This window comes from Pelecanus crispus, chromosome 3 (genome assembly GCF_030463565.1).
Source record: "Pelecanus crispus isolate bPelCri1 chromosome 3, bPelCri1.pri, whole genome shotgun sequence".
NCBI classification, from domain to species: Eukaryota; Metazoa; Chordata; class Aves; order Pelecaniformes; family Pelecanidae; genus Pelecanus; species Pelecanus crispus.
The window spans coordinates 76,670,541-76,692,362 of NC_134645.1; the positions used below are offsets into that span (position 1 = coordinate 76,670,541).

General features: G+C 42.9%; 2 protein-coding genes across 2 annotated transcripts; both read left to right on the forward strand.

Annotated features, from left to right (window-relative positions):
- The first annotated feature begins 270 nt into the window (after positions 1–270).
- Positions 271–11,451, forward strand: GPRC6A (G protein-coupled receptor class C group 6 member A). The gene is made up of 6 exons (XM_009491515.2): positions 271–464; positions 2,063–2,366; positions 3,344–4,171; positions 7,153–7,365; positions 8,800–8,923; positions 10,331–11,451. Exons 1-6 carry the CDS (start codon positions 271–273, stop codon positions 11,449–11,451), a joined length of 2,784 nt encoding a protein of 927 aa, XP_009489790.2.
- A 4,843-nt stretch (positions 11,452–16,294) lies between these two features.
- FAM162B (family with sequence similarity 162 member B) lies at positions 16,295–20,898 on the forward strand. The gene is made up of 4 exons (XM_075708471.1): positions 16,295–16,412; positions 17,010–17,121; positions 20,446–20,554; positions 20,794–20,898. The coding sequence occupies exons 1-4, from the start codon at positions 16,295–16,297 to the stop codon at positions 20,890–20,892; spliced, it is 438 nt and encodes a 145-aa protein (XP_075564586.1). The 3' UTR covers positions 20,893–20,898.
- Positions 20,899–21,822: the final 924 nt, after the last annotated feature.

Below are 21,822 nucleotides of genomic sequence, written 5' to 3' on the forward strand. Positions count from 1 at the left end.
TCCAACATTTCCTTTTAAACTTATCTTTTGCCCTCCCTCTTCACTCTCACACCCTTTCACCCTCACATTTTATGTGTCAGCATTGCTTTAGTACCTTCAATATAATAGCCTCAGCCAGTGAAGCAAACACAAGCACCTTATGAGGTGTGACTAACTTCTGAGCGCAGCCCTTTTCCTTTGCTGCTGTTTATAGATGACATAGGAGCCCTTCTTGGCCCTGCAGCTCGCTTAATTGACTTAAAGCTGGTAGTGAGCAAGTGAAACAGAAACATGGCATTCGTTAGCTTTTTGATCCCCTACTTTGTGATCGGCACTGGTATGGCTTTCTCTTGCCAGAATACTGATGACTTCGTGGGCGCCAGTTCTCCGGGGGACATTGTTATTGGAGGCTTGTTTGCAGTTCATAGTGAAATGCTGCATCCAGAAGAATATCCCATCAAGCCAGTAATTCAGAATTGCGCTGGGTGAGTAATACTGGAAATTACATGTATAGCAAAGGGGACATCACTGACACTGGGCATGGACTTCTTATATTAAGATCAACAAAACCTGGTTCTCTTACATTTCTTAGTCTTTAAAAAGACCTTGGACGTCACATAAATTGTGCATAAATTAATACAGGGTGACAAAGTATGGCAAAGTCACAGTAAAAAATACTGTGGCTGCCTGAAGAAGGGAATGAGCATTTGATCCTATTTCATTCCTCACATATAATCAAATAGCCCTGGAGGTTTGTGCTGAACAGTCATTTAATTTCCATGTAAATGCTGATTTGTTGCTATATGTCTGAAGTACTCTGCTGTGCAGTTGTTCGTTATTTGTTACGAAGCTGCACCTACGTGATTTGAACACTGGCAGACTATTCCATTTTACCTAAGCACATATTAAAACATGTCCCCTACCTCACAGGGCAGCTCAGTTGTAATCTATGTTAGTACCTTGCTGACTAGATTGCAATTATTGTTATCATTACTGTAATTATTACACTTTGTATTATGATTGTGGCATTATGTTACAGGATAGACTATATATAAACACCATGTCATGTATGCGTGCAGGTTCAGACTGAGCATCAGAATATTTATTTTGTTGGCTCCTGCTGTGCTTGAAACACCCATTTTTCTGGAAAGAATGCAAAGGAAACCTGGTGAAGAACTTCATTTTAAGTATATAATAAAGCTTTCCTAAGCCCAGGAATTAAAAATATTCTTTACTTTTAATACAGGTGCAAATCCTCAAATTTTATTTGAATTTTACATGCAACTTAATCCCACATCTGAATCCAATAATTAGCTGGACATGCAGATATCCATCTGGATTTATTTCAAAATGATGACGAAGTTGACAATTTTGTCAGTCTTCCACTATTTTTCTACAGAGTCATAAATTGTCTCAGGTCCATTTGAAATTTAATTTATTTTGCAAGATTTGTAAACTATAGAGAAGCTTGCCTGAGAGGAGGGTTGATTGTACTACAGACATTTTGTGCTAATACAGTTCTGATTGATCATCTGTTATAATGTCCACTGGAGATAAGGGGAATAACTGTATTAACTTCATCAGGTTTAGAGAGGATTTTAGCAACATCGATGCAACCACTAGAAGACCTCAACCTCTGAGATATTTTCTTTTTTTCTGAAATATTTAGTCCTTTCTTTTCTTTGTTTCATGCTTTTGGTGAAAGTAAATACACTTTTAAAAATGCTTACTGGGCAGATGAAGTAAATTGGAACAGCTTCACTAACTTTGACAGATGCTTCCTGAAGATATCACTTGCAAATTTTCATGTAACATGAAAGTTAATTTTTTTAAAAAAACCCCTTTATTCAGGTATATCTTAAGTTTTGTGTTTATTTTGCTTTATCTCCCATTTAGGTGAGACAAAAATATAGAGTTTCTAATCTTTTGCACATTTAAACCCAAGCAAATCACACAAAACATACTATCCATCACTTCTTTTCAGTAGTCATCAAATTCTAATGGATATGCTCAAAATGGACTTTGCTTCAGCCTTGTTCCCAGCAATGTTTTTCTAAAGTGAAACTCCTGTGTTTCCTGACAGCTTCGAAATTCAAATTTTTCTTCAGACACTTGCAATGATACATGCTATTGAAATGATCAACAATTCAACACTGTTATCTGGAGTTACTCTGGGCTATGAAATCTATGACACATGTGCAGAAGTTACAAAAGCCATGGCGTCTGCTCTGAGGTTCCTGGCTAAATTCAATTCTTCGAAGGATGTTGTAGAGTTCAAGTGTAACTACTCAGACTACATCCCGAGAATTAAGGCAGTCACTGGAGCCAGCTACTCAGAGGTGTCAATGGCAGTTTCAAGGCTGTTGGCTTTGCAACTAATCCCACAGGTAGGTTTGAGGGATCTATGTCATTTTGGACAGAGGGTCAAATTTTCCATGCTTATAATAAAGGTGCGGCTCTAATCACAGGGACTGCAAAAGCCACATGTTTGCTACAGGGCAGGATTTGACTCTACCTAAGGAAATCAGGAGGGGTGGGATTCAACTCCAAACGGCGAGCTTGATTCACTTGCCTAAACAAAGGCAGTAAGGGCTATTTTAAATGCCCGAGGCACATGCCTCGGAGTGCTATTTCAGGATGATGCTGGGCTCTTGTCAGCCTGGCGGCACCATTAGTCAGTCCTGCATGGCTGTGCCAGTTACGCTAGTGTAACTCGGATGCCAGTCAAGGACTTTGTTCAGGCAACCAAGGTACACCTTGCCGTGTCTAGTCTGGCTGGTGGTAAATATGACAATACCCAATCTCAAGCTGAAAAAAAACCCAGTTACTGCTTTTCTGGGAGGTTCTTCTAACAGACTTAATGATCCTTTTAAAATATAGTAATTAAATCTTGGAGAGAAAATATATATGTGGGTGAACCATATTAACATACTCAGTGATAGAAAAATACTGCAAAAGGTAAGGGTGCTGGCAATTTGAATAATAATGCAAACAATACTTAATGCTTCCAATGTTTTAAATATTGATTAATAGCATGTTGATGGTATCTGAACAGAGTAAAACAAAATCCTTATACCAGCATAAATGTCATATCCATTTTGAAAGCTTTTATTCTCTGCCTTTACAGAAGTATGTAATTCTGTGCATGAGGATGAAAATAGTGGAAGCGGTACAGGGCATGAGTTTGCATCCGAATAGCAGGGTGAGGGAACCTGCCCCATTTGGCTGCACCTTGTTGATGTTCAGTCACAGGAGGAGGGAGCCCTGGGTCAGGCTGGATGAAAAAGCAGTTGTGGCAGTTTTGGATCTCTTTGCACCCTTGGCAGGAGACCTCTTCTGTAACTGAATTGTTCGCTCTTCCTAGGTCAGTCCTGCATCATCAGCTGAAATCCTCAGTGACAAAATCCGGTTTCCTTCTTTCTTCAGGACTATCCCCAGTGATTTCCATCAGACAAGAGCAATGGCCCACTTGATCTGTGAGTCTGGGTGGAACTGGATTGGAGTAATAGCCACTGATGATGACAATGGGCGCTTTGCTCTGGAGAGCTTTGGGGTCCAGGCCATGGCAAACAATGTTTGCATAGCTTTTAAAGAAATGCTGCCTGCCTATCTCTCTGACAACACCTTTCACACCAAAGTTGATCACGCAATCGAGAAGATTGTCAAAGAAACCAGAGTAAATGTCATTGTTGTCTTTATGAGACAGTTCCATGTGCTCAAACTGTTTAAGAAGGCAATTGAGAGGAATGTAAATAAAATCTGGATTGCAAGTGATAATTGGTCGGCGGCAGTCAAAATCAGTACAATTCCCAATATCAGACAGCTGGGGACCATTGTGGGATTTGGATTTAAAAGTGGAGACATCTCCACATTCCAAGACTTTCTGAGAAACCTTCATGAAAAGCCCACCGACAACAACAAGTTTTTACATGAATATATTATGCTTTTGTCAGTCTGTGCACACCTGGAATACCACGATTTTCAAACGTGCATTTCAAACCAGTCTCAGGATGATCTATTGCAAAATGTTGAAAATAAACATCAGATCTGGAGAGATGATTTTTTGAATGCTAACATTGAACCAGGATTTATCCATAGTACTATACTTGCAGTCTATGCCATTGCTCATGCCATTAAAGGACAATGCAAAGACAGAAACTGCAAGGATCCCTCTGCCTTCACTCCCTGGGAGGTATGATGTTAATTCTTTCAGGCTCATTCTCTCTGCAAAACTTTCATCACATTTTTGCTGCCACATTCCTGGATTTACTAGCTTGGTCCTTTTACTAAATGACTTTTTATTCCTGTTCCTGCCTTTTTTCACCAACTGAAATCACAGACTATGTGCTAGAGCAGCAGTATCTAACTGCTGCAGAGCTGAGAACTAGAATCCAGTTTTGTCTTCCTTTTTTTGGCCCATGTAGACACAGAAGATCCTGACACTAAGCCACAGATGTGTTCTGCACTAGACAGAGAATGATTATTGCATTTCACATACAGATAACTGATCACAAGTAACGGCATACCAACCATCTCCTCCTTCATGAATACAATAACAATGGCTGTTAACACGTGACTCCACAGGTGCAGAAGGGATCTTTAGCCACTGGGGTTCATTAGCTACCCTAACACTTCTCCCATCATCTTCAAAGAGCACATGCAGTAGGCACCAGCTTGGATGAAAACTCCAGTCTTTAGGCTCCTTGCTGGAATGTCTTGCTAGCTACCCATATGGGATAGAATGAAATGTATAGTCAATCTACAGTTGATTTATCAGCTCTTCAGCTACTAGTGGTTGGTCCTGTTGCTGCAAACCACTGTAATACACAGCAATGAGTGCTCTTGAGAGATGGGGATATTGCAGGATAGGAGCATTCACCAAAGAGTTTCAATTTTCCTCTCTCTCTCTCTCACTATTGTCTCTGTTTTGTCTGAATTCAGGTATTTTCCTCTATAATGGATCTTTACTTGAAAGTGAAAATGCAGCAGACTATTCCTCTGTCTGATCTTGATTTATACTGAAGTGACTGGTAGGAAAATTAGACACAATCTTTAACATGGGTGAGGTACTTGTTATCAAACTCTACTGGGTAAAAGAAGAGGAAAAATCAGACAAGTAAACCTGACCTGACCTTTTACCCAAGAACCTGCTCAGGAGTATTCACTTTTACACACTTTTACTCAGAGGATTAAACAAAAGTTCATTTAAAAGTCAAACAACCACCTAAGCACTCTGACTTGCTCTGACCTCTTATCCTAGGTCAGGGCAGGTCAAACCAAGATAGGGGATTTGGGAAAAAAAAACAAACCAGTAACAATCAGACTTTTGCATGAATTTGTAAATGCAAATGGGACAAATTCAGGACTGCTCTACAGGGGATGCAACTTTATGGAGCTGCATTTACATCATTGCTGAATTAAATCCCAAACCACCCAAAATCAAAGTTAAAAGGCTAAGAACTCATGAAGAAAACTGAAAGAGATAGTATTCCCCCTGTACTGTTTTCATAATACATTTCCTCTACACTAAAATTAAACCCCCTAGAAAAGGAGATATATATATGTAAAGCTTAGGATGCAACTAATCCATATCACATATCTCCACATGCAGAGAAACAACAGTCATTGGTGTTACAGACTTTGCAACAATAATCTTCAGTTACATCAAAATGTTGTTAATTATTAGGCCCTTCTGTCTGAAGCTCAGGATGAACCACAGTAGCTAATGAAAGTCTTTCTATGGTGTCACCATTAATTGGGAGTGGGTTATATGTGCCTTAGCCTGTCCTTTTCTAGATTCACACAGAACTTTTTGATCTGGCTGTTTGTGATGAGGGAGACAGACATTTCCCCCTGTTGAACAGAATGGGTTGCTATAGGAAGCTGGATAGTTGCCTTATCAAAGCATGCTTGTTCTGATATTTCCTACAATCTATCAAATATGGCGTAGCTGTTTATTGCCATTGTGCCATTGATCACTTCATCTGAGCAAACTGGTATGTATTGCTCATTTAACAGTTCTGAGTCTCACCTTGCAATACACAATATCAGTCAGAGTCACCGCTGAAAACCATGTTAGATATTTCCAGATACGGTGGGGGAAGTTACTCTGGAAGCAAACCTTGCCTGGATCGACTCTGGTGACAGTAAAGTAAAAACAAGAGCATCATTCACGGTCATTCTTTACAAGAAGGGCAGTTCCAAAAGGCCATTAGTTCTTGCAAGCAAAAATATTTTCTTTCCCATCATCATACCAAAATGTCCAAGGCTAGAAAAAAATACTAACATGGGTATTTGTACACATTGCATAGAGTTAAGAAATGATGATTCTTTTATTAATAGATTTTTAAGGTCAACAGGATTGTCTGAATAATGTAATTCTGTGTAGGATGTCAAATTAAACAGTTATAAAGATGCCTTTTAATTTTAAGATTTCTTTTACTTGTAAGAAGCAACATTTCTTTTTAACTTGATATTATCATACAGGTATTAAACTATTGAGTTCATCACACTGACATGATAGTGTGGCCAGCAGGAGCAGGGAGGTGATTGTTCCCCTGTACTCGGCGCTGGCAAGGCCGCACCTGGAATACTGTGTCCAGTTTTGGGCCCCTCAATACAAGAAAGGCATTGAGGTGCTGGAGCGTGTTCAGAAAAGGGCAACAAGGCTGGTGAAGGGTCTGGAGCACAGGCCTTATGAGGAGTGGCTGAGGGAACTGGGGTTGTTTAGTCTGGAGAAGAGGAGGCTGAGGGGAGACCTTATCGCTCTTGACAACTACCTGAAAGGAGGTTGTAGTGAGGTGGGTGTTGGTCTCTTCTCCCATGTAGTTAGGACGAGAGGAAATGGGCTTAAGCTGCACCAGGGGAGGTTTAGGTTGGAAATTAGGAAAAATTTCTTTATGGAAAGGGTGGTCAAGAATTGGAACAGGCTGCCCAGAGAGGTGGTGGAGTCCCCATCCCTGGAAGTGTTCAAAAAATGGGTAGATGTGGCACTTGGGGACATGGTTTAGTCTAGTCTACCCTTGATTGGTTTAGTGTGGACTTGGTAGTGTAGGTTAATGGTTGGACTGGATGATCTTAAAGGTCTTTTCCAACCTAAACGATTCTATGATTCTATGATTCTATGATTCTATGATACTGATATATGTTATCATTCCTTATACTTATGTTCAGCTCCTTGAAGAACTTAAAAAAGTTACAGTCATTGATGATGATAAAGAAATCAAGTTTGACTCCAAAGGAGATATGAGCACCAGTTATGATGTACTTCTTTGGAAAGAAATTGATGGCCATGTGAAAATCACCACTATGGCAGAGTATGACCCAGAGAAAGGTGACTTCATCTTTGAGGATGAAGAGAAAAAAAAAGAATTTCTGGATTTAAAGGTAACTTTTAATTTGTTGACATAACATGAAATTTGCTTCATATGTTTTCTTCTCCCTCCAGTTTTTGCAACTGAAGTATGTGTCAGCTAGAAATCTCTCTTGGGGTTTCATGTTCTCCTTTTAGAGCAAAGAATCCTCCCTGGGTTTATTCGACCAACTTCACGAACCCTAAGAACCATGTTAGTCTGTGAGCAGGCTCAGTGATTTTAAATTGAGTTATTTCTCCAGAATGCTTCTAAGAGGTCTACTAAGATAAACAATAGAATTTATGTCTGTCCTAAGGATGCTATTCCAGAGTCTTGAAAAGGGGTTTTAAATTAAAAAATGATTGTGTACGAAAGCCTTCTCTCTTACGTAACACCACCATTTACTTTGTACATGAAGACTCATATCTGTTGACTTTACTGTTTAAAAAAAAAAAAAAGAACAAGAAGGTTTTGTTTATTATTTGCTCCTATTAGAGCTAGGGTCAGCACAAGTACAGGAGTCTGAGGTAGGCACCACCTGGAGCCCTGGCACTGGTGTAGACAGGACTAGTGTGTGGCCCCAGCCAGTTCTAGCTGGATAATCTGTCATCTGTGCATGGGTGGAGGTCTTGGTTCATTGTGCAGCTCTGTGCTGCAAAGTATTCACCACTAATGGGATGGGGAGAGGCTGCTTACTAGGTGGGCTGAATTCGAGTCTCAGCTGATAGAAAAGGCTGAGAAAAGAAGAAAACCTCAGATGTTGTCCCTCTGTGGCACTGCCCAGGATGGCAAGGAAATGTCTCCACCTCCTTCCTTGTGAGCACCACCCTGGAGGGAGAAGAAATAGTAGTGTCCCTCAAGACTGCTTCTCCATTTTGGAAGGAGGACCTGAACTCAGACCTCGAGAGAAGGCCCTGATCACCTCCCTCCGTTCCCCAGAGTGGTGCTTCACGACTCAGGGATGAGCTGCTGATGGTCAGGAACACCGGCACTGCAGTGCAGAGCATCCACCAAGGTGTCTCCTCCAAGCCAAGGGGTCTCCACCAGGTTCAGAGCAGCCAAGCAGGGTGTCAGGATCTCACTGGTGAAGCAGTCCACTCGAATCCCCCATCAGATACTTCCGGGCTTTCTTTGGAGCTGATCCTCAGCAGCCTAAATCCCAGGTTCAAAGCTGGATGATACACTTTGATCTGGATTTTAAAGGTACAGACAGTTCCACTGATTGTCGTTCAGGGCCAAAAAATAAAATTATCAGGTAGATAATGCCGCATCTTGTCACTTGTTGACTGCTGGAAAAAATGCAAGTATGGAGCCTACAATGCCTTTTTTCAGCATCATTTTCAGATTCCCTTTAAATATGTCAGATACAAAGAAAGTGCAAATTGCAGAATTACTGGAGGTTTATTTTAATGGTTCTTGGTAATTAGTTGGGCCTGAGCTGATTTTTTTTGTTCTCTGCACACTGCAGAAGGTTCAGTCAACATGCTCCCAGCACTGCAGGCCAGGCCAGATGAAAAAGGTTACAGAAAGTCCACACACATGCTGCTATGAGTGTGTTTACTGCCCAGAAAACCATTACAGCAATCAAACAGGTAAGGAATTGTGAGCCAAATAAAGTTTTATTTAGACGTCAATACAATTGTTTTGTTTGGGTATAATGTGCCTTGGCAACCTTGGGTATAACTTTGGAATGGGATAAAAATATTTGTTAATGCTCAGTTTCCCAAATATGAGTGTTCAGCCTATAAAACTTGGTTTAAATGCTTTTTAGAAGACCAAAGGTAAAGCAATCAGATTTTCCAGTTGACTAGGATTATCTTTTGTTGGGAAGGAAAGTCTGGCTGATTTATCAGTGAGACTGACTCTCACTAAAGTAGAGCCTTCCTTCCCTGTCTTCCTGCAGTACACCCAGTGCAATAAGGAAGAAATTTTTTTACGATGAGGGTGGTGAGGCACTGGAACAGGTTGCCCAGAGAAGTTGTGGATGCCCCATCCCTGGAAGTGTTCGAAGTCAGGTTGGATGGGGCTTTGAGCAACCTGCTCTAGTGCAAGGTGTCCCTGTCCATGGCAGGGGGTTGGACTAGACGGTCTTTGAAGATCCCTTCCAGCCCAAACCATTCTATGAGTCTAAAAAGTTCAAGGGTTATGTGTTTTACTTACCAGCTTATTTTTTGTCTTACCAGGGAGTACGACAGAGTTTGATATAACTATACAGTAATATTCTCTAGTATCAAATCTGATGTGTGCTTTACCTCTGGTTCATTTATCGGTTTGAGCAAAATTTTTTAAAGGGGAAAATTAAATATGGAGGAGAGAGATGGAATTAAGAAAACCGCAATACAACGTACGTTTAATATCCTGAGAGCAGAAGGAAATTAAGTTTTATAATTGTGAAATTTCTCCATATCAGAGGATAGGAATTTTACAGCAAAAGTAACTTTTTAAAGCATAATCTGAAGCAATGTTTATTCTTGCTGTTGTATTTCAAAAGCTGTCTGTAAAGAGAAAGTTTGGCTTATTTCTCATCAAAATAGGTAAATGAAAGAAACTTAGTTCCAATATCTGCAAGAGAACTGATTTACTCTCAAGTCATTGTTCAGTTTTCAGTTAAAGTCTGCCTGTCCAGAGCTCTGGCCAGGTTATGTATCACCAGTCAGCGATGACCAAGGAAGTTTTAGGACCCTGCTCATTCTCCCTGTCCCCTCCCTGCCCCTGGCTGCAGGCAGCTCCTGCTCCCAGATGGCAGGCATTCCTCCTTTCCTCCTGCTGCCGCTGCCACCGCTGCCACCACTGCCAGCAATGCCACCACTGCTGCCGCTGCCACCGCTGCCCTGCAGCTCCTGCGCCTGGACAGCGACAGCATTAGTCGGATGCAATCAGCCCTGCCTGTTCCCCTTAGCATCCCTTCCCACATTCCTTCTGTATCTCAAGCCTCGATAATCCACTTCGCAGTTTATTTACTTCGGGTTTCTAAGTTATCTTCCTTTTTCTGCTTTCAGATATGGATGACTGCTACCGATGTAACAACAAAACCTACTGGGCTCCCATCAACAGTACCACATGCTACAGAAAGACAATCCATTTCCTTGCCTGGACTGACTGGTTTGCTGTTTTCCTCCTCCTCCTCTCCGCTTTTGGGGTTGTGTTGGTTTTGTCAATTAGTGTAATATTTACTAAAAACTTGAACACGCCGGTTGTAAAGGCATCTGGGGGTCTAACTGTCTGCTATATTATTCTCTTCAGCCACCTCTTAATTTTTTTAAGCACCGTCTTCTTCATAGATGAACCCACAGAATTCAAGTGTAAAACTAGGCAAGCCCTCTTTGGCGTAAGTTTTGCACTCTGCATTTCATGTATTTTAATAAAGTCACTAAAAATTTTACTGGCCTTCAGCTTTGATCCCAAGCTGCAGAATTTCCTGAAATGCATGTATAAACCTATTCCCACTGTGGTCACCTGCACTGGAATTCAAGTTATCATTTGCACCTTCTGGCTAATATTTAGGACACCTTTTGTAAAGCAAAATTTCTCAATGCCAAGAGCAATAATTCTGGAGTGCAATGAGGGCTCTATTGTGGCTTTTGGAATTATGTTGGGCTACATTGCTGCCCTAGCCTTCATTTGCTTCATATTTGCCTTTAAAGGTAGGAAGTTGCCAGAGAACTACAATGAAGCTAAATTCATCACCTTTGGCATGTTAATTTACTTCATAGCATGGATTGTATTTATCCCTGTCTATGCAACTACATTTGGCAAATACCTGCCAGCAGTGGAAATCATCGTTGTTTTAATATCCAATTATGGAATCCTCTGCTGCACTTTTCTTCCAAAGTGCTATATCATCATTTACAAGCAAGAAACAAACACAAAGTCCGCCTTTCTCAAAATGATTTACACCTATTCCTCCAAGAGCGCAGGCAGCATTGCTGTTAGTCAGATTTCTTTGGATTCAAAGTCCTCCAGCTCCCGAGCTACTATGTCAGACTTGTGTAAATCTGAGAAAAACTCTGTGAATGGAAACTGCCATTTCCAAGTGGCTGGGCAGACACCAACAAAAGGGAAAGTTCTTCCTAAAAATACTGCAAGGACTATGGCCAGGAAAAGACTCTCCAGCATATGACTGGGCAGCGTTTAAGTACTAGAAGATGAAAAGCCACCTTTGGGAGCCATTTTTCTTTCAAGTCTCTTCCCTTTTGCCATCCCCAAAGTGAGCAGGCCACTCAAAATGCCTTCTCCTCCGGTACTTAAGCAGTTATCCATTACCAGATTTGCAAGGCTTTCCTTGCTCACAGAGTCCAGTCCCCGCTCCTGCGGGCACCATGGGCTGCAGTCCCCTTCAGCAGCTCCGTTCCTTCCCCCTTCTGCTCGCGTAGACCTGTGGGAACCAAGTCTACAATCTCGCTTCCCCAAGTGAGGCACAAGCATAAGGAAGTTATTATTTCTCACAGACATGTAGGCGGGAACATACGGGTTTACTCCACTTTTTTTGTGTCTTTGATGCCCAATTGTTTAAGGAGTTCTTCTTCTTACCTGGTTCTGTTTCACAGATCAAACAGAACCCTCTCCCAGCCTTTGTTTGCTAGGATAAACAAGCCCAGTCCTTTAGTCTCCACTTTTAAGATAGGCTTTCCATTCTCCTGAACATCCAAAAGTAACCCTTTTCACCTGGTATCATTGAACCCCTTTTTTTTTTTTCCTCCCCAAAATTGCACACCTTATTCCAGATGAGTGCTGCAGTAACTTTTAAAGTTCCTTGTATTTACCAGGATGATGATGAACTAGAGACAGGGCTATCTAAAAATTAAAGAATTTCTCTGGAGCTCTGTAGTTATATGTATGTTCGTCTACTTTTTTTCCCCATATGCAGGGGAAATACACTGATTTACCTCATGCACCTCCTCTGATGCATGAGGAGAGAGGACCCACTATGTTTGTCCCCAGGTGTCCTCTTCATTGAGGATGTAATGTCAATGTGTAATGTCAAAACTTATAAACACTAATTGATTACGCTCATTATCATAAATAAAGTACTGACCAGCATGAGCATGAGCACACCCTGGGAATTCTAGCTTTTCTTGATACATATTTAAAAAATCTGATTTTCAACAAGAAAATGACAATGCACCATTCCAATACATAGAAATAGCACAAGAATGAACTGATAGGAGCTGCACTGGGTGGGTCTCTGCTCTGTGGCTCCATCAGTACAGCTACGCTGTGCCTTCTGTACAACAGGCAAAAGGCACATTCAGAGAAGGAGGAATTTTTCTGTTGGGACAACAGTACCACAGAGGTTTTTCAAACCCTGAACAGCAGAGCTATATTGCCAATCCAGGACCGTAAAAAATACTTTTCTGTGTTCATAAAGCCTGGACCATCGAAACTTTGCTATTTTAACTTCTGTGCCATGTTACTACTGTGAAATAATACTGAATTCCTTGAGTTTTGTCCATGCTTCTGCTTAGATCTGGAATAACTTGACACTGTGGGAGGCCAAAATAAAGTTCAGTACATTTGCTGTTACAAAGGCATATTGTATTATTGTTATGTACTATATATCTGTTTTTATATCATTTCTATTTATAAGTTGTAACCGTTATCCGTATGATTTTTCTACTCACATTTTGTTAAAAATAGCTATAAATCACATTTCAGCAATGGACACAGGCAATGAAATTACTGTGACATATAGACTATATATGTACTATCTATCTGTGAAGACATTTTTAAAGTCATTTGAATGGCAAGGGTCCAATTTACATACATATTTGAGTAATTATGTAAGTTCTGTAGCTGATTGGAATAATGAAGGTTTGTGCATATATATTTACATGACAAATGCTGTTCATACATCAGTTGTTGCGAATACTGTTCAGAATATGAAATTATGTATGATAAGGTTAAAATTCCTTCAATTTGGCTGCCAATGTAGCAAGAAGCCTCTCCCTAAAAGAGAGAAGCAAAGCTTGCATTGCACAACGACTGTCAGCACTAATCTGGTTAGAAAAGTTAATTTGGCTCGAATGTTGTACCTATATTTATTGTTTTCAAAAGTGTTGAGCACGTCATGTCCTGAAGGTATAAGGAAAGGGGATGATTAAAGCCATATTGTTATTTAAAATTGAGTTTGCTTACCTAATTTCCTTACCTTTCCCCATGAACTTCAGTTTAGCCTTGAACAGCAGCCACACAGGCACCTGCGCAGTGTTTCCACCCGGTAGATCTCAGTCTGCCTCTTACAAATGTCCTTTAAGTTGAAAGCTAAGTATGGTAGGGCATTCCCCCCTACAGGACAATGAGGAAAGTGTCTTGAGAAATAGGGAGTGGGAACAGAAGAAGGTCTCTTACAGACGTGTCTTTAAGGAAAGGCATCACATATGGCAGAATTTCAAAGGAGTCCTGCATGCTGTGTCTGCCTCTCCAGCTGCTCAGGTTGTCTGTGTAAAGCGTGGTCAACGGTGGAGCTGAGAGATTTGCTAGCTAGACTTGGCAGAAAAAAGATATGCTGTGCCAAACTGTGCTATATATGCCTTGAAATGCCTTGTCTGCAAGGAGCAAATGGTCATATGTAGGTAGAACATAGGGGGATTGTGCTATCCTATACAGAGGATAAAAAAGGCTGAAAATACAGGTTTGCAACACTAAGGGGAGCATTTGCATGCATCCCCCTGCCCAGAACAGTAAGCATTCCAGCAATCTAACCATTCCTGTTACCAGGCACAGACATTAAATAAACCTGAAACAGGTTTTCACCCCCAGAGCACAGAACAGGAACCACCTTCCCGAGTGACAGCGAAGTCTCGGCAAGGCCCCTCTGGAGCCACGGCCCCATAGGTCAGACCATGTGGGGCTGAAGGGGTCAGCTCTTCTTTCCGGCTCAGAGCACGCTCTGCTTGCTTACCTTGAAAAGGTCCCAACACCACTTCTCAAAATGTTAACACCTGTGTGTGTCCACCTGCAAGCTTTCCAACTCCAAGAGCAATAGGGAAGACACAGGGTCCCCGAATACAGTGCTGTTCATAGGGAAATCAAGTGTGAAAATGCCATTTGTTGAGGTCAGCGGGGGGCTGCTCAGGATGTAACCACAATTTAACCTTTTGGGGTTTTATGTCATTCATTGTGAAAAATGCTAAATGATGCATTCTGAAGCCACTATCACACAGTATACAATATCTTTACGGAAAACAAAGACTGTGAAGGCCACCAAGTTTTTCAAGTCCTCTCCTCCAGGGTGTAATTCCCGCAGGATTTCAGTAGCTCTAGCTGTGTGGATGCCTTTCAGCTGCCCATAATCTGTAGGGCAGTTCTTTGGCGAGTGCTGGGAACTTTTAATGTGAGCTCCAAGCTTCCTCCTAGCAGCTCTGCCAATGGCTGTTGGAACTGCAATGACTCTAAATGTGTGGGTTACCAGCACAACTAGCGACTAATGTTTGGGATGCTGCTCCCAAGGCACGATGCTGAGCAGCCCAGCCCAGCTGTGCTGAGTCTTCCGACCCTTCCCAGCTGTGTCTCCAGAGGCAAGGAGCACTGCTTGACACTGCGCCGCTCTCTTTGAGCAGGAAGGAGGCAAAGGCAAAGGGGCTGTGGGCAGACTATAACCCCGGTATCACCCTCTAGGTCATTTCTGTTGATGTGTCTTCGTCACCCCACTGATGTTCTGCAATAGGGCAGAGCTGCTCGGGGCATGTGCCTGTGTGCAAAGAGGTGCATATGCTTCCTTTTTGTTATTTTTTGGAGGACGTGAAAAAGCCAGTGCAGAGCTTTTGGATTCAGGGGACTGGTTCTTCTGTTTAGAGAATGGCTCATTTGCAAACAGAAATTTTATTCTGAAATAGAATGTGGGAAGATTGATTTTTTTTTTAATTTTTTTTAAGTTGGTATGAGTTAACTGGATTGGAATGGCTTTGATGTTTTTACCAATAATAAGGACATTTTGTTACTTTAATGATTTTGGAATGGAAACCGTACATATGTGAATAAGAAAACGTCAACATGGGACTACTTACTGAAGAGGAAGTGCTTTTTTGAATATCTTTCCAGAATGAGACGTTGTCCAAACCGCATTTAAAAAAAAAAACTTTTAATATCGAGGATGCTAGAACTCTCTTATGGTAACAAATTTCTGATTTCCTCTACTCAACAATTCACTTTCAGAAAGAGCTGCTTGCCTCTGGCTCTGCTCCTGAAAACAGGTAACTGGAGGTTTTGGCTACAAAGGGATCAAGACTCCTCACTCATGCGGCCACGCTGAGCGCAGGGCTTTAGCTGCTGCCGGGCAGCGATCCATCCCTGGGGAGCGGGGCTTCCTCCGTTCAGCCGCAGGCGTTCTGGTGCTGGTTGACGGCTGTCAAATCTTCCACTGTTTGGTGCAGCAGACATCCTTCAGTTGAGACCTGCCACTGTGTTACACCGGCACCGGCACCGTGCTGGCACGGGCTGTTGCTTACTAAATATGTGTTCTGTGCTGACTTTTCGGAATTATTTTTTTCAAGGATATGTTTGTACTGAATTTTTTTTTTTTTTTTTTTAAATAAAGGTTTACTCTGTTCAGGGCGTGAAAGGAGGAAAAAAAAAAAAAAAGAAGTTTTCTACCGAAATAAAGAGGAAGGCGTGTGATGAGCATGGGCACGTTTGGAGCTGCCGGGAGCAGCCGGGATGCGCGCAGCGCTGCGCTGCGGGGCTTGAGCCCCCCCGGCGCTGAGCCGTGAAGCGGCACCGCCTCGGGTGTTTCTTTAACCGAGTTTTGCCCTTAGCGTCCAAGTTTGGAGGGTAGAGATGTAGCGCATGGGTGCCCGAGGGCTCCTCAGGAGGAGCGGCCCCCCCTTGCCGGCGGCCGCCCCGCCCCGCCCCGCCCCGCCTCGCCTCCGGGCGCGGCTGGAGGGGGTCGGCGGGGCGGGCCGGGGCCGGGGCCGGGGCCGGGGCCGGCGAGGCGGTGTGTCCCGCTGCTCCTGGCCGCCCTCGCCATGCTGCCGGCGCGCCTCCGCCCGGGCCGGCTGCTGCCCGCCGCGCCGCTCCGCCTGCCCGCCCCGCGGGGAGCCGCCGCCGGCGGGGAGCCCGCCCGGGGCCCGGCCGCCAGCCGCGGTAAGGAGCGGGGCTGCGGGGGGGGCTCCGCGGCGCCGGCTGCGCCTCGGGGCTGGCGGGGAGGCTGGGGGCGGGCGGGCGGCTGGGGGCCGCGGCGGAGCCGGGCTGGGGCTCCCCGGCGGCTGGGTCGGCTCGGGTGGCCCCAGGCGTTCTCCTGCCGGCGTGGGTACCCCCACCCGCGGGCTGCGGGGAGCTGGAACCGGGCCCGCAGGGACCCGCACCGCCTGCGGGGGTATTCGGGAGACCCGCCTGGAGGGAGCGCACTCTGCGTGGCGGGGACGTGGAAGGTTAATCCTCGAGTTACTCTTCCAACGACCAGGACGGGCAGGGGTTTTCCCCTTCCACCGTTATTCCCATATCCAACATATCCACCCATCATTCCTTCTGAGCGCATGCTTTGACCATTCCCGTGTCCACCCATCATTCGCTCTGAGCGCACAGTTTGACCATTCCCATATCCACCCATCATTCGCTCTGAGCGAATGCTTTGGCCATTCCCGTGTCCACCCATCATTCGCTCTGAGCGCATGGTTTGACCATTCATCATTCACTCTGAGCACATGGTTTGACAAAGTCTTTTTTTTCCTAATCTTTAAGCTGAGCAGGCTCACAAGGTGGTCGCAAGTTACAAACCTTCGAAGTTTGACAAAAAAATCCTCCTTTGGACCGGACGTTTCAAGACAGAAGAAGAGATTCCTCTGAGGATCCCGTAAGTGTGCTGCTCTTGTCCAAGGGGACCATGGAGCTGAAGGGAAAGCGGTGGCGTGATCCTGTGCTAAAGCTTTTCCACAGAGTTTGAACCAGTCAGTCTTTCAACATTGAAAACTTGGAAACAAGTTAGAGGGCAAAAGAATTTCCTGTCCTAGTTAGAGGTTAAGATGAAAAAATGTTCCTTACTGGGGTCCCCAGAGCCTGGGATCAAGAACCGGATCCATCTGAGTAGATAGCCTTGGTTACATTTGTGTACTGGCTTGTTTATTTTGCTTATTCCTAATGTGCAGTCAGAGAAGGATGTTATTGGTGAACAATATTTTCTGTTTATACCTCCCTTAAACAGTTCTAAGGGAGCTGACTGTCACTGAATGATTACGTCCAACAAATTATGATTTATTATAGAATTTGAGGAAAAATAGAGAAGGAGGTTAGGAGAGAAACATCCCCCCACCAAGGAAAACCGAGTACTTGAGATAGCCTTAGCCTCCCATTCTTGTTGGTCCACTAGACATGATCTTTGAAGGTGCCTTCCCACCCAAACCACGCTGATTCTGTGGTTCTCTGACTCTCTGAAAGTTAGCGTCCCCCAAGGGAGTCAGTCACCGAACACATGAAACCCCTCTAATGCCAGCTGCTGCCTTTTTCTTAGGATGTTTGATAGATGCATCAGATGTCTCTCTCCAGGACGCTACTTTTTATCATCACAGTGTGTCCCTGTCTTGGGTGGTACATGGAGCGTAAGCAGTGTGCAGAGCTGTGTCAAGCAACAGGTGCATCCTCTGCAGTTTTACATCCTCCTGACAGTTTTACGGATGTTTCCTGAGCTGGACAGTGGCTTTCCACTGTCCCACCTCTCTTGCGCTGTGTTAGTCCCACCATCTTCCCCTGGAGAAAGGTTCAGACAGGTCTCAGAAGCTCTAAAAGCTCTTCAAGTCACTTTGTGCTTTCTGGGCAAGCAAAGTCTTTTTAGAACTGTAAGGTCATAAATAGTAGTATACTAAAAGAAGTTAATTGTGTGACATTGAAGCTGAATTGCGTCACTGCTTTAACTATTAAAAAATACAAGATTGCAAGATACTGTTACCTGTGAACACAATCCAGCTGCTGAAGGTAGTTTGTACTAAGGGTCAAATCTGCAGTCCTTATTCAAGGTTGTTGGGTTGTTGTGGTTTGGTTTTTTTGAAACAGCTGTTATTGACTTCAGCAGAGGTTTACCCAGAGTCTTGATTAAGGATTGAGTAGCAAAGGCCCTAATGTGCAATTAGGGAAGAACATAATAAGGTCTGTTTTCCTTAAAGCAGAGGCAGAAAGCAGGGAGAAAGTGAAAATCTGCTTCAGAAGAGTTTCAATTAGTGCATTGTGAAATATGATTAGGCTAACAAGCCAGACTAATAACATTTAGGGGTTTGCTTTTGTTGCTACAAATGGATTAGTGGATTAATGATTTTATGTGCTAGTCTGATGTGCAGTTTGTTTTAAAGATGACGTGTGTTTACCATTGTACAAAAGAAAAGCAGGCAGGCAGAACTGCAGGCATTGTCGGTCATCTACAAGAAACGTGGCATATGTAACGTGCGTGTGTGCGCATGTGTGCACGTTGGCATGGCATCGCCGCTGGTCACACTTGCCCTCTTCCATTGCATTAAAGCCTTCAAGAGAAGCGCTCCTGCCCTCAGCCTTGGTACACGCTTCCATGGGCAGAACTTCTGCTATAAAGACTCCAGCTCTGCCTCATCCCACCACTCATCCCCTTTAAAGTAAAGCTCAAGGTGCTGGGGGGGAAAAGAGACCATTACAAGATCGTTACTCACAACGTAAAATCAATTCTTTATTTAACTATCCTTTTTACGTCTATATATATGTATAAAACCATAACTATGTATTATGTATATTTGTATTCTATATCTTATGATATGTATCTTTATAAAGCATTCCCATGTGATTTATGAAAGCAAAATAGCACACAGCCAGCATTATAATCATAGAATCATTTAGGTTGGAAAAGACCTTTAAGATCATCCAGTCCAACCACTAACCTTACACTACAAAGTCCACCACTAAACGAATTAAGGGTAGAGTAGTAATTTCATGTTTCCTGGCTTGGGGGCTGGATCATTTTTTAATGAAAGTAAAAACTAGGAATCATTAAGGTTGGAAAGGATGTCTAAGATCATCACCACCGTGCCAACTAAACCATGTCCCAAAGTGCCACATCTACCTGTTTTTTGAACGCCTCCAGGGGTGGTGACTCCACCACCTCTCTGGGCAGCCTGTTCCAATGCTTGACCACTCCTTCCGTGAAGGCATTTTTCCTAATATCCAATCTAAACCTCCCCTGACGCAGCTTGAGCCCATTTCCTCTCGTCCTATCGCTGACTACTTGGGAGAATGAACATGTTAAAATTTGTACTCCCGAGTATAACGTGACTCAGAAAAAGACAGCTGAAAGTTTTGAGACAATTTTAGTGACACGGAGATTTCCTGTCCTGCTGATTCTCAGGGGTATGCAGCCTGCTCATGATGGAGGAGGGTGGAAACGGAAGCTGCTCCGACGCAGCTCGCTGGGCCGTATGCCTCTCTTGCAGCAACTACTGCCAAACGCGGGGCTGAAGTTTTCATTATTTTTGCCTTTGACGACCCACAAAAATAATCATATATTGTTCTTGTTCAGGTGTATGTTCCTGCCACAGTGAGAAGGCTGACATCAGCCGCCCGCTTCAAATAAAACTGCTGCTTTTCTAAAGAACTAAAAACCTCTAACTTGTAGAAGTACAAACTCTGTTTTAATCACCTGTCCAAGTATGTAAAGTCCCTAGCTTACAGTATACAGGATGCCATCTAAACAGGTTAGATCTGACAGTAATTAATTTCTAAAGTTAATTTTGAGTAAAAGGAACTTGCTTTCGCCACATCTGGTTGGCGCCACGTACACTTCTCCATCTGTTTAAAATAGGTAAAACCCTTTAATTTTCACTATGTTTAAACAGAGCTTAAGGTAGGATTTCTGGTGTATTTACCCCAAGTATTTAAATGCAAGTATTTATTGCATGAGGAATTTTTTGTCCCCAGCTTAAAAAAAAAAAAAAAAAAAAAAAATCAGCTTAAATCCATTAAATGTTGCTTTTTCACGAGAAATGGATTAGGGTCAGAAAATGCAAAGTTCTTGGGTGGTACATAACCAGTTATAGCAAGCTGAAGATGCTTGTTTTAAAAGCTAGTTCTATTTTTACTTTCCAATGGTGATGTTATGTCTACGATGCTTTGAAGAAAAGGTACTTCACAGTTTTGTAATGATTCAATTCAATAACTTTAATTACAGGCCAGAGATGCTAGACAGGGCAAGAAACAAAGCTCGAGTTAAAGCTTGTTACATCATGATTGGACTCTCAATTGTTGCCTGTTTTGCAGTGATTGCCTCAGCTAAAAAGGTGAGTACAGCGCTAGCTAGTTATCACGTAGCATATTTTAAAATGATGGAATTCTGTGAAAAGTAGACAAACCTGAACAAACAGCAGCACTTAAAACTAGGGTAGGTGTAGGTAACCTGTGTTCCTGTCACCCCTGACACGTAAGTAGCTGCTGGCTGTTCCCGAGATTGGGCAGCTTTCCCCGAGGTGCATCGTTACTCCCACTACACTACTCTTAAGTAGGTGGTTTACTTCCGCAGGCTGCTGCGCGTCACGAGTCCTTAACAAGCTGGAACCTGGCAAAGAAGGCCAAGTGGCGGAAAGAGGCCCAGCTAGCAGCGGAGTCGAAGACAAAGTAACTTCATATGAAACGCCAGATGTCCTTGTAGGAGCAAAATTAACCGTTGCTGAGTGATTAGTGAATTGCACCAATAAATGGGAAACTGTAGTACTGCGCACGCTGGAGCCAACAAGGGTAGTTACGCAACAAGGATCGCAAAAAGAAACGGAGGGTCTCTTTCGTTAGAGAGATACTCCATGTACTTGTTGCAAATTATTAAAATCAGAATGTTTTGCACATGATTAAAAGCAGTAATTAATTTCAAAGAAGATGAGGTCGTTTCCAAGAACGTCAGGTATGGGGGGAGCTAAGGTTCCACTATCTGTCTTAAAAGCTTTCTTTCAGGCTTATCTTGACCTCTTACACAGATAAGAGCCCCTTACAGAAAAACTAGCCGTATTTTTCAATGAAAGGTTAAATGCAGCAAAGACCAAGCAGTAGTGAAGGTACAAAAAACGCAAAAATAAGGAGACACATACAATTCACTTTTGCAATTCTAAATAAAGAACAAACCGTCACCGGCCACATTACAGATCTTATATACCGAGAAGATTTTGAGAAGCGAGGGGAGAGGAAATGGCCTGGTAATTTCACAAATTCTCACGTCCTTATACACTTCATGGGAATTCCCAAAGAAGTGGTCAGTTCTGCAGGCAGAGGCAGGACTGTGGTTATCCTACAAGTATATGTTTGGTTAGATATTTACAAAACATGTTTCAAACAAGAAAGTTTTCTGTCTGGTGACAGTGCATAGTTTTACAGTGCACAAATTAGCCAGTTTGAATTCATTTACCGCAATGCTGTATTCAAAATGGTGTTTGTGTTTTCTAGTTGAAGAAGCCACACTTATTGAAACACTAAATAAATACAATAAACATCTGTAAAATAGGTTTTATTGGTTTCTGTATGATATTTGGAGATTTAACATTCCATAATATTGCATACTACT